Genomic DNA, 13113 nt, shown 5'->3' with positions numbered 1-13113 from the left:
TCACAGCCCTACTACATCCATCCTGACAGACACACACACAGCTCTACTACATCCATCCTGACCCACACATTACACTCTCAGCCCTACTACATCCATCCTGACACACACACACAGCTCTACTACATCCATCCTGACCCGCACATCACACACACAGCTCTACTACATCCATCCTGACCCCACACATTACACTCACAGCCCTACTCCATCCATCCTGACCCCCCCACACATCACACACACAGCTCTACTACATCCATCCTGACCCCCACACATTACACACACAGCTCTACTACATCCATCCTGACCCCCACACATTACACACACTGCACATTACACACACAGCTCTACTACATGCATCCTGACCCCCACACATTACACTCACAGCCCTACTCCATCCATCCTGACCCCCCCCCCCCCCAACACAGCTCTACTACATCCATCCTGACCCCCACACATTACACACACACCTCTACTACATCCATCCTGACCCCACACATTACACACACACAGCTCTACTACATCCATCCTGACCCCACACATTAAACTCACAGCCCTACTCCATCCATCCTGACCCCCCCCCACACACCTCTACTACATCCATCCTGACCCCACACATTACACACACACACAGCTCTACTACATCCATCCTGACCCCCCCACACATTACACTCACAGCCCTACTCCATCCATCCTGACCCCCACACATTACACTCACAGCCCTTCTCCATCCATCCTGACCCCACACATTACACACACACACACACACACACACACAGCTCTACTCCATCCATCCTGACCCCACACACACACACACACACACACACACACACACAGCTCTACTACATCCATCCTGACCCCACACATTACACTCACAGCCCTACTCCATCCATCCTGACCCCACACATTACACACACACACCTCTACTACATCCATCCTGACCCCACACATTACACACACACACACAGCTCTACTACATCCATCCTGACCCCACACATTACACACACACACACACACACAGCTCTACTACATCCATCCTGACCCCACACATTACACTCACAGCCCTACTCTATCCATCCTGACCCCCCCCCCACACCTCTACTACATCCATCCTGACCCCACACATTACACACACACAGCTCTACTACATCCATCCTGACCCCCACACACCACACACACAGCTCTACTCCATCCATCCTGACCCCACACATTACACACACACAGCTCTACTACATCCATCCTGACCCCACAGATTACACTCACAGCCCTACTCTATCCATCCTGACCCCCCCCCACACACACACCTGTACTACATCCATCCTGACCCCACACATTACACACACACAGCTCTACTACATCCATCCTGACCCCCACACACCACACACACAGCTCTACTCCATCCATCCTGACCCCACACATTACACACACACAGCTCTACTACATCCATCCTGACCCCACACATTACACACACACAGCTCTACTACATCCATCCTGACCCCACAGATTACACTCACAGCCCTACTACATCCATCCTGACCCCACACATTACACTCACAGCCTTACTCCATCCATCCTGACCCCCCCCCCCACACAGCTCTACTACATCCATCCTGACCCCCACACATTACACACACACAGCTCTACTACATCCATCCTGACCCCACACATTACACTCACACACACACAGCTCTACTCCATCCATCCTGACCCCACACATTACACATACACACACACACACTCACTCACAGCCCTACTCCATCCATCCTGACCCCCCCCCCCCCACACACCTCTACTACATCCATCCTGACCCCACACATTACACACACACACACACACACACACACAGCTCTACTCCATCCATCCTGACCCCACACATTACACACACACAGCTCTACTACATCCATCCTGACCCCACACATTACACACACACAGCTCTACTACATCCATCCTGACCCCACACATTACACTCACAGCCCTACTCTATCCATCCTGACCCCCCCCCCACACACACACATCACACACACACCTCTACTACATCCATCCTGACCCCACACATCACACACACACCTCTACTACATCCATCCTGACCCCCCACACACACACATCACACACACACCTCTACTACATCCATCCTGACCCCCCACACACACACATCTCTACTACATCCATCCTGACCCCACACATCACACACACACCTCTACTACATCCATCCTGACCCCCCACACACACGCATCACACACACACCTCTACTACATCCATCCTGACCCCACACATTACACTCACAGCCCTACTCTATCCATCCTGACCCCACACATTACACACACACAGCTCTACTACATCCATCCTGACCCCACACATTACACACACCAGCTCTACTACATCCATCCTGACCCCACACATTACACTCACAGCCCTACTCCATCCATCCTGACCCCCCCCCCCCCACACACACACCTCTACTACATCCATCCTGACCCCCCACACACACACATCACACACACACCTCTACTACATCCATCCTGACCCCACACATCACACACACACCTCTACTACATCCATCCTGACCCCCCACACACACGCATCACACACACACCTCTACTACATCCATCCTGACCCCACACATTACACTCACAGCCCTACTCTATCCATCCTGACCCCACACATTACACACACACAGCTCTACTACATCCATCCTGACCCCACACATTACACACACACAGCTCTACTACATCCATCCTGACCCCACACATTACACTCACAGCCCTACTCCATCCATCCTGACCCCCCCCCCCACACACACACCTCTACTACATCCATCCTGACCCCACACATTACACACACACAGCTCTACTACATCCATCCTGACCCCACACATTACACTCACAGCTCTACTACATCCATCCTGACCCCACACATTACACTCACAGCCCTACTACATCCATCCTGACACACACAGCTCTACTACATCCATCCTGACCCCCCCCACACACCTCTACTACATCCATCCTGACCCCACACATTACACACACACACACACAGCTCTACTACATCCATCCTGACCCCACACATTACACTCACAGCTCTACTACATCCATCCTGACCCCACACATTACACTCACAGCCCTACTACATCCATCCTGACCCCACACACTTCACACACACACCTCTACTACATCCATCCTGACCCCACACATTACACTCACAGCCCTACTCCATCCATCCTGACCCCACACATTACACTCACAGCCCTACTCCATCCATCCTGACCCCTCCCCCCCCCACACTTCACACACACACCTCTACTACATCCATCCTGACCCCCCCACACACACACATCACACACACACATCTCTACTACATCCATCCTGACCCCACACATTACACACAGCGCTCTGCTACATCCATCCTGACCCCACACATTACACTCACAGCCCTACTACATCCATCCTGACACACACAGCTCTACTACATCCATCCTGACCCCCCCCACACACCTCTACTACATCCATCCTGACCCCACACATTACACACACACACACACAGCTCTACTACATCCATCCTGACCCCCCCCCCACACACACTTCACACACACAGCGCTCTGCTACATCCATCCTGACCCCACACATTACACTCACAGCCCTACTCCATCCATCCTGACCCCTCCCCCCCACACACTTCACACACACACCTCTACTACATCCATCCTCACCCCACATTACACTCACAGCCCTACTACATCCATCCTGACCCCCCCCCACACACACATCACACACACATCTCTACTACATCCATCCTGACCCCACACATTACACACAGCGCTCTGCTACATCCATCCTGACCCCACACATTACACTCACAGCCCTACTCCATCCATCCTGACCCCTCCCCCCCACACACTTCACACACACACCTCTACTACATCCATCCTGACCCCACATTACACTCACAGCCCTACTACATCCATCCTGACCCCACACATTACACACACAGCTCTACTACATCCATCCTGACCCCCCCACACACACACATCACACACACATCTCTACTACATCCATCCTGACCCCACACATTACACACAGCGCTCTGCTACATCCAGCCTGACCACACACATTACACTCACAGCCCTACTACATCCATCCTGACCCCCCCCCCCCACACAGCACATCACACACACAGCTCTACTACATCCATCCTGACCCCCACACACACATCACACACACAGCTGTGGTACATCCATGCTGATTTCCACCCACACAGGTGATCACATGACGGTAAAAATCATCACAGAGTCTGGTGGCTGCTGTCGGCTAATCCAGTACACAGTACTTTCTACCAAACTTCAGAATGGCTCCTTCCACAGCAGTGATGTCACCACAGGTCTTTCAGCCCACCGGATCTCTGTGGTGGCGGTAGGTCGGTGTCTTCTGTCAGGACTGCTGAGTTGTGAGATAACTACTTAGTTGTATTCTCATTCTGTTACTTTTGTCTCCCCCACCAAGAGCCCTGACTGTGTTCTTCTGTCGGCACTGCATAATTGTGACTAGTAGCGTGGCTGGTATACCATTAGTCGTTAGATGGAGGTCATAACTGGTCGGCGCTTCATTCATTGCCTACACGAGAGAGTGTGTACCAGTGAGGCATTTATTCCTGCTACATGCTTTAAGCTGTTGACCAAGGCCCCCCCCCCCCCGGCCGAAACGCGCGCAGCACTCCTTGTACACGGTTTGTGAGCTATATACTCTTTTAAACAATAAAGATTTACAGCTGCTGAAGCCGTCCTCCCATCACATGTATTACATCTCAGCCGCTGGCCGAGGATTCAGAGCCATCTTTTCTTCTGGGTTATATCGGAGTACTGCAGGAGGGACAAGACCCTTTTTTTCTTTTTCTTCCAGGTGTAAAGTCGCATCTGGTCAAACTTTTGTAGAACTCCTAAGCCAATCATTGGATGTCCTGTAACGTAATGCATCGGCTGGGTCTGCCAGAGCGGGAGCCGTCTGGTATACAGGGGGATTCCTGCTGTAAGACGTCCACATACCCCAATAATGTACAGGATGTGGCTGCAGCATCAACACCAAGAATGAATGGAAAGGCGTCTCCACATTCAGGGCTATGGGAGGTAGGAAGAGGCCGGTTCCCATTCACCACACATCCATCAGACATTTATAGCTACAACCTCCAAGCAATGGAAGGTTAAGGACATGATCCCTAGACACAGTAAGGGGGCTTCTACAATTTAGGGGGAGTGCAAGAAGAAACGCCCCTCAGGGCAGAGGCTACCTGGTCCAAGGCAGGAGGGCAACCACTGCAATAGCTGCTCTGGGAGACTGGGGAGCAACAACGGGCCAGAGGAGGGGTGGACCGGTATGTGGCCAAAGGACTGGAATGAGATAGAGCAGGATAGAGGAAGTGTGCGAATGGAAGTCTTCTGCAGGCCTAGAAGAAGGGACCGCAACAGAAGCACCGGCCCACCGGAAGCCCCAGGCTCCCAACGCTCCAACCAGAAGGCCCCCCACAAAGGGCTAGAAGTCAGGACCCACCAGAAGTAATGCACGCTCAATGCGCCAATTAGAAGACCAACCAGCAGAGTGCCCCGGTCAGAGGCCCCGCCCCCAGCTTGAAGGCCCAGAAGCCGGGGCCTAAATTAGAAGCGTTGGCCAAGCACTGAGCCAGGGAGAGCCCTTCAGGAGTGGATGTTGGGAGGGGTCCACAAGTAGAGTGAATATAATCTGCCGAGCTTGATGCTCGTTTGAGCATTAGCGTGTTCGACCCTGCCCCAGTTTTTGTCTCCCCCCCGCCGCAGCGCATGTTTTTTGTCAGGCAGGAGAGAGCGTGAGAGAGAGAGGAACCTAGAAAAAAAAAGAAAGGAAAAGCTCGGCACCCGGCGGCCCACATACAAAACTGCTCGAGTCTCCCATTGTAGTCAATGAGGTTCGTTACTTGAGTAAAGCTCTCGAATTTCACGAAAAGCTCGACTCGAATAACGCAGACCCGAGCATTGGGGTGCTCGCTCATCTCCAGTCACGAGACTTCCTGCTCAGCACAGTAGAGGGGGTTGCAAAAGCGGCCATCAGTTAAGGTAGGTGCAGTGGGTGGGCCACAAGGTAAAGGCAAGAGTACAATGAAGGTGGTGGAAGGTTAATGGCTGCAACAGATGACGACCCTAAAGACGTTGACCTCCGTCAGTGAGAAGTGATTTTAGATGAGGGGTCCCATGGAGGAGGGGGTTAGCGGCAGTGCTGGGGCTACCTGACGAGCGGTGAACCCACTAAAACAAATGTAGAGAGGATGGGAAGTGGTGAGAGCGATGGTATCATAATTATCCAACCCTGTTTAGTCCTCTCATCTTCGTCCTCCTCGGCTCCCTGGGGCACCAGCAGGGTCACCTCCTCAGCACCTACCCCTAGTGGTGAGAGGTCGCTGGATGTGGGGGGCAGGAATCTCTGGTGACCCACTGGTTGGCGGGAATCAGAGTAGTTAGTGCCAATCTGTCCCGCTTTGTCTACTTGGTGGAGGGATAACAGTCTGATACACTCCGTACCCCACATGGGGTAATCGGGGAAGTTAGATCAACCCCAATCATGGCTAGAGGGGAGAAAGGAAATATAATGATGCAGAGGAGACCTACAGAGCAGGAGGGTCCGCCGCCTACAGACACCAGGAGAAATGAATGGGCTCAGTGCCCGCAGGAGGGTATAGCTGGTGGGAGGAGCCAACTATTCGGCTTCATGTCGCCTCCTGGTGGCAGCAGCTACATCCATGTGTTCCCCATGACACGGACGAGAAATATAACTTGTCCTGCAAAAAACAAGCCCTCAGACAGCTACACTGATGGATAAATAAGAGTTCTGATCTTTTTGAAAGTGAAGAAGAAAACCCAAAAATGAAAAAAAAGGGCTGCATTATTAAAGGGTGTCCAACTCTTAGGACAGGCCATCAATAGTAGATTAGTGGGGGGCCAAGTGCCTGGTAGCTGCACGGATCAGCTGTATGCCGGGCCCCTGTGCTCATGCGGACCGCTCCATCCTCACTGCAGGGCCAGCAGTCACTTCAACTACAAGTGTGCCTGTAATACAAATCAGCCCCGGGCGTCAGACCCCGGCAGACCTGCTGCAGATAGGCCACGGAGGACCCCTGTAAGTTGTCCTACGTTACGCACCACTATGTCATATCTGCATCCCCTGGAGAAAAGCCGAAAATCCTTCTTACCTACATAAAGCCATCGAAAGAAAGCCTTGAAGTTTTTCATCCCCCCGTCGATAACTCTGGAAGAAAGCAGGAAATAAGAATCAGTCCGCCTCTTTACCCATCTACAGGCCATCCCAACCGTCAGACCAGCCAGCATCATCTATATCCATCTACAGGCCATCCCAACCGTCAGTCCAGCCAGCATCATCTATATCCATCTACAGGCCATCCCAACCGTCAGTCCAGCCAGCATCATCTATATCCATCTACAGGCCATCCCAACCGTCAGTCTGGCCGGTATCCTCTATATCCATCTACAGGCCATCCCAACCGTCAGTCCGGCCGGTATCCTCTATATCCATCTACAGGCCATCCCAACCGTCAGTCCGGCCGGTATCCTCTTTACCCATCTACAGGCCATCCCAACCGTCAGACCGGCCAGTATCCTCTATATCCATCTACAGGCCATCCCAACCGTCAGTCCAGCCGGTATCCTCTATATCCATCTACAGGCCATCACTACCGTCAGTCCAGCCAGAATCATCTATATCAATCTACAAGCCATCCAAACCGTCAGTCCAGCCGGTATCCTCTATATCCATCTACAAGCCATCCAAACCGTCAGTCCAGCCGGTATCATCTATATCCATCTACAGGCCATCCCAACCGTCAGTCCAGCCAGTATCCTCTATATCCATCTACAGGCCATCACAACCATCAGTTCGGCCGGTATCCTCTATATCCATCTACAGGCCATCCAAAACAGTCAGTCCAGCCACTATCATCTATATCCATCTACAGGCCATCCAAAACAGTCAGTCCAGCCAGTATCATCTATATCCATCTACAGGCCATCCCAACCGTCAGTCCAGCCGGTAGCCTCTTTACCCATCTACAGGCCATCCCAACCGTCAGTCCAGCCGGTATCATCCATATCCATCTACAGGCCATCCCAACCGTCAGTCCAGCCGGTAGCCTCTTTACCCATCTACAGGCCATCCCAACCGTCAGTCCAGCCAGTATCATCTATATCCATCTACAAGCCATCCCAACCGTCAGTGCAGCCGGTATCCTCTATATCCATCTACAGGCCATCCAAACAGTCAGTCCAGCCGGTAGCCTCTTTACCCATCTACAGGCCATCCCAACCGTCAGTCCAGCCAGTATTATCTATATCCATCTACAAGCCATCCCAACCGTCAGTGCAGCCAGTATAATCTATATCCATCTACAGGCCATCCAAAACAGTCAGTCCAGCCAGTATCATCTATATCCATCTACAAGCCATCCCAACCGTCAGTCCGGCCGGTATCCTCCATATCCATCTACAAGCCATCCCAACCGTCAGTCCAGCCGGTATCCTCCATATCCATCTATAGGCCATCCTAACCGTCAGTCCAGCCGGTATCCTCTTTATCCATCTACAGGCCATCCCAACCGTCAGTCTGGCCGGTAGCCTCTATATCCATCTACAAGCCATCCCAACCGTCAGTCCGGCCAGTATCCTCCATATCCATCTATAGGCCATCCCAACCGTCAGTCCAGCCGGTATCCTCTATATCCATCTACAAGCCATCCCAACCGTCAGTCCAGCCGGTATCCTCTATATCCATCTACAAGCCATCCCAACCGTCAGTCCAGCCGGTATCCTCTATATCCATCTACAAGCCACCCCAACCGTCAGTCCAGCCGGTATCCTCTATATCAATCTACAGGCCATCCCAACCGTGAGTCCAGCCAGTATCATCTATATCCATCTACAAGCCAACCCAACCGTCAGTCCAGCCGGTATCCTCTTTATCCATCTACAGGCCATCCCAACCGTCAGTCCAGCCGGTATCCTCTATATCCATCTACAAGCCATCCCAACCGTCAGTCTGGCCGGTAGCCTCTATATCCATCTACAAGCCATCCCAACCGTCAGTCCGGCCAGCAGCCTCCATATCCATCTACAGGCAATCCCAACCGTCAGTCCGGCCGGTAGCGTCTATATCCATCTACAAGCCATCCCAACCGTCAGTCCGGCCAGCAGCCTCTATATCCATCTACAAGCCATCCCAACCGTCAGTCCAACCGGTATCCTCCATATCCATCTACAGGCCATCCCAACCGTCAGTCCGGCCGGTATCCTCCATATCCATCTACAGGCCATCCCAACCGTCAGTCCAGCCAGCCGGTATCCTCTATATCCATCTACAAGCCATCCCAACCGTCAGTCCGGCCAGCAGCCTCTATATCCATCTACAAACAATCCCAACCGTCAGTCCAGCCGGTATCCTCTATATCCATCTACAAGCCATCCCAACCGTTAGTCCGGCCAGTATCCTCCATATCTATCTACAGGCAATCCCAACCGTCAGTCCAGCCGGTATCCTCCATATCCATCTACAGGCCATCCCAACCGTCAGACCGGCCAGTATCCTCTATATCCATCTACAGGCCATCGCAACCTTCAGTCCGGCCGGTAGCCTCTATATCCATCAACAGGCCATCCCAACCGCCAGTCCGGCCAGTAGCCTCTATAACCATCTACAAGCCATCCCAACCGTCAGTGCGGCCAGTATCCTCTATATCCATCTACAAGCCATCCCAACCGTCAGTGCGCCTCTTTATCCATCTACAAGCCATCCCAACCGTCAGTCCAGCCGGTATCCTCTATATCCATCTACAAGCCATCCCAACCGTCAGTCCAGCCGGTATCCTCTATATCCATCTACAGGCCATCCCAACCGTCAGTCCAGCCGGTATCCTCTATATCAATCTACAGGCCATCCCAACCGTCAGTCCAGCCAGTATCATCTATATCCATCTACAAGCCAACCCAACCGTCAGTCCAGCCGGTATCCTCTTTATCCATCTACAGGCCATCCCAACCGTCAGTCCAGCCGGTATCCTCTATATCCATCTACAAGCCATCCCAACCGTCAGTCTGGCCGGTAGCCTCTATATCCATCTACAAGCCATCCCAACCGTCAGTCCGGCCAGCAGCCTCCATATCCATCTACAGGCAATCCCAACCGTCAGTCCGGCCGGTAGCCTCTATATCCATCTACAAGCCATCCCAACCGTCAGTCCGACCAGCAGCCTCTATATCCATCTACAAGCCATCCCAACCGTCAGTCCAACCGGTATCCTCTATATCCATCTACAAGCCATCCCAACCGTCAGTCCGGCCGGTATCCTCCATATCCATCTACAGGCCATCCCAACCGTCAGTCCAGCCAGCCGGTATCCTCTATATCCATCTACAAGCCATCCCAACCGTTAGTCCGACCAGCAGCCACTATATCCATCTACAAGCCATTCCAACCGTCAGTCCGGCCAGCAGCCTCTATATCCATCTACAGGCCATCACAACCATCAGTTCGGCCGGTATCCTCTATATCCATCTACAGGCCATCACAACCATCAGTTCGGCCGGTATCCTCTATATCCATCTACAGGCCATCACAACCATCAGTTCGGCCAGTATCCTCTATATCCATCTACAAGCCATCCCAACCGTCAGTCCAGCCGGTATCCTCTATATCCATCTACAAGCCATCCCAACCGTCAGTCCAGCCGGTATCCTCTATATCCATCTACAAACCATCCCAACCGTCAGTCAGGCCGGTATCCTCTATATCCATCTACAAGCCATCCCAACCGTTAGTCCGGCCAGTATCCTCCATATCCATCTACAGGCAATCCCAACCGTCAGTCCAGCCGGTATTCTCCATATCCATCTACAGGCAATCCCAACCGTCAGTCCAGCCGGTATCCTCCATATCCATCTACAGGCCATCCCAACCGTCAGCCCGGCCAGTATCCTCTATATCCATCTACAGGCCATCGCAACCGTCAGTCCGGCCGGTAGCCTCTATATCCATCTACAGGCCATCGCAACCGTCAGTCCGGCCGGTAGCCTCTATATCCATCTACAGGCCATCCCAACCGCCAGTCCGGCCAGTAGCCTCTATAACCATCTACAGGCCATCCCAACGGCCAGTCCAGCCAGCAGCCTCTATATCCATCTACAAGCCATCGCAACCGTCAGTGCGGCCAGTATCCTCTATATCCATCTACAAGCCATCCCAACCGTCAGTGCGCCTCTATATCCATCTACAAGCCATCCCAACCGTCAGTCCGGCCAGTATCCTCTATATCCATCTCCAGACAATCCCAATCGTCAGTCCGGCCGGTAGCCTCTATATCCATCTACAGGCCATTCCAACCGCCAGTCCGACCAGTAGCCTCTATATTCATCTACAGGCCATCCCAACCGTCAGTCCAGCCGGTATCCTCTATATCAATCCACAGGCCATCCCAACGCCCAGTCCGGCAAGCAGCCACTATATCCATCTACAAGCCATCCCAACCGTCAGTCCGGCCAGCAGCCTCTATATCCATCTACAGGCCATCACAACCATCAGTTCGGCCGGTAGCCTCTATATCCATCTACAAGCCATCCCAACCGCCAGTCCGGCTGGTAGCCTCTATATCCATCTACAAGCCATCCCAACCGTCAGTCCAGCCGGTATCCTCTATATCCATCTACAAGCCATCCCAACCGTCAGTCCAGCCGGTATCCTCTATATCCATCTACAAGCCATCCCAACCGTCAGTCCAGCCGGTATCCTCTATATCCATCTACAAGCCATCCCAACCGTCAGTCCGGCCAGTATCCTCCATATCCATCTACAGGCAATCCCAACCGTCAGTCCGGCTGGTATCCTCCATATCCATCTACAGGCAATCCCAACTGTCAGTCCGGCCGGTATCCTCTATATCCATCTACAAGCCATCCCAACCGTCAGTCTGGCCGGTATCCTCCATATCCATCTACAGGCAATCCCAACCGTCAGTCCGGCCGGTATCCTCTATATCCATCTAAAAGCGATCCCAACCGTCAGTCCGGCCAGCAGCCTCTATATCCATCTACAAGCCATTCCAACCGTCAGTCCAGCCGGTATCCTCTATATCTATCTACAGGCAATCCCAACCGTCAGTCCGGCCAGTATCCTCCATATCCATCTACAGGCAATCCCAACCGTCAGTCCGGCCGGTATCCTCCATATCCATCTACAGGCAATCCCAACTGTCAGTCCAGCCGGTATCCTCTATATCCATCTACAAGCCATCCCAACCGTCAGTCCAGCCGGTATCCTCTATATCCATCTACAAGCCATCCTCACCGTCAGTCCAGCCGGTATCCTCTATATCCATCTACAAGCCATCCCAACCGTCAGTCCGGCCGGTATCCTCTATATCCATCTACAAGCCATCCCAATCGTCAGTCCGGCCAGCAGCCTCTATATCCATCTACAAGCCATCCCAACCGTCAGTCCAGCCGGTATCCTCTATATCCATCTACAAGCCATCCCAACCGTCAGTCCAGCCGGTATCCTCTATATCCATCTACAAGCCATCCCAACCGTTAGTCCGGCCAGCATCATCTATATCCATCTACAGGCCATCCCAACCGTCAGTCCAGCCAGCATCATCTATATCCATCTACAGGCCATCCCAACCGTCAGTCTGGCCGGTATCCTCTATATCCATCTACAGGCCATCCCAACCGTCAGTCCGGCCGGTATCCTCTATATCCATCTACAGGCCATCCCAACCGTCAGTCCGGCCGGTATCCTCTTTACCCATCTACAGGCCATCCCAACCGTCAGACCGGCCAGTATCCTCTATATCCATCTACAGGCCATCCCAACCGTCAGTCCAGCCGGTATCCTCTATATCCATCTACAGGCCATCACTACCGTCAGTCCAGCCAGAATCATCTATATCAATCTACAAGCCATCCAAACCGTCAGTCCAGCCGGTATCCTCTATATCCATCTACAAGCCATCCAAACCGTCAGTCCAGCCGGTATCATCTATATCCATCTACAGGCCATCCCAACCGTCAGTCCAGCCAGTATCCTCTATATCCATCTACAG

At 52.7% G+C, this 13113-nt stretch overlaps 1 protein-coding gene across 6 annotated transcripts in view; it reads right to left on the bottom strand.

The window, feature by feature from the left end:
* ANAPC4 (anaphase promoting complex subunit 4) overlaps positions 1-13113 on the bottom strand; it is a 78528-nt gene that overhangs the window by 20133 nt on the left and 45282 nt on the right. For all 6 annotated transcript variants that reach the window (XM_066606039.1, XM_066606042.1, XM_066606041.1 and 3 more), the window contains exon 17: positions 7204-7259. In XM_066606039.1, coding sequence (XP_066462136.1) covers positions 7204-7259 — 56 coding nt within the window. The remainder of the gene's footprint in view (positions 1-7203; positions 7260-13113) is intronic.

The sequence above is a fragment of the Eleutherodactylus coqui genome, chromosome 6, assembly GCF_035609145.1.
Source record: "Eleutherodactylus coqui strain aEleCoq1 chromosome 6, aEleCoq1.hap1, whole genome shotgun sequence".
NCBI lineage: Eukaryota > Metazoa > Chordata > Amphibia > Anura > Eleutherodactylidae > Eleutherodactylus > Eleutherodactylus coqui.
Note: the sequence above shows the minus strand (reverse complement) of the source record. Positions and strands in the feature narration are given on the sequence as shown.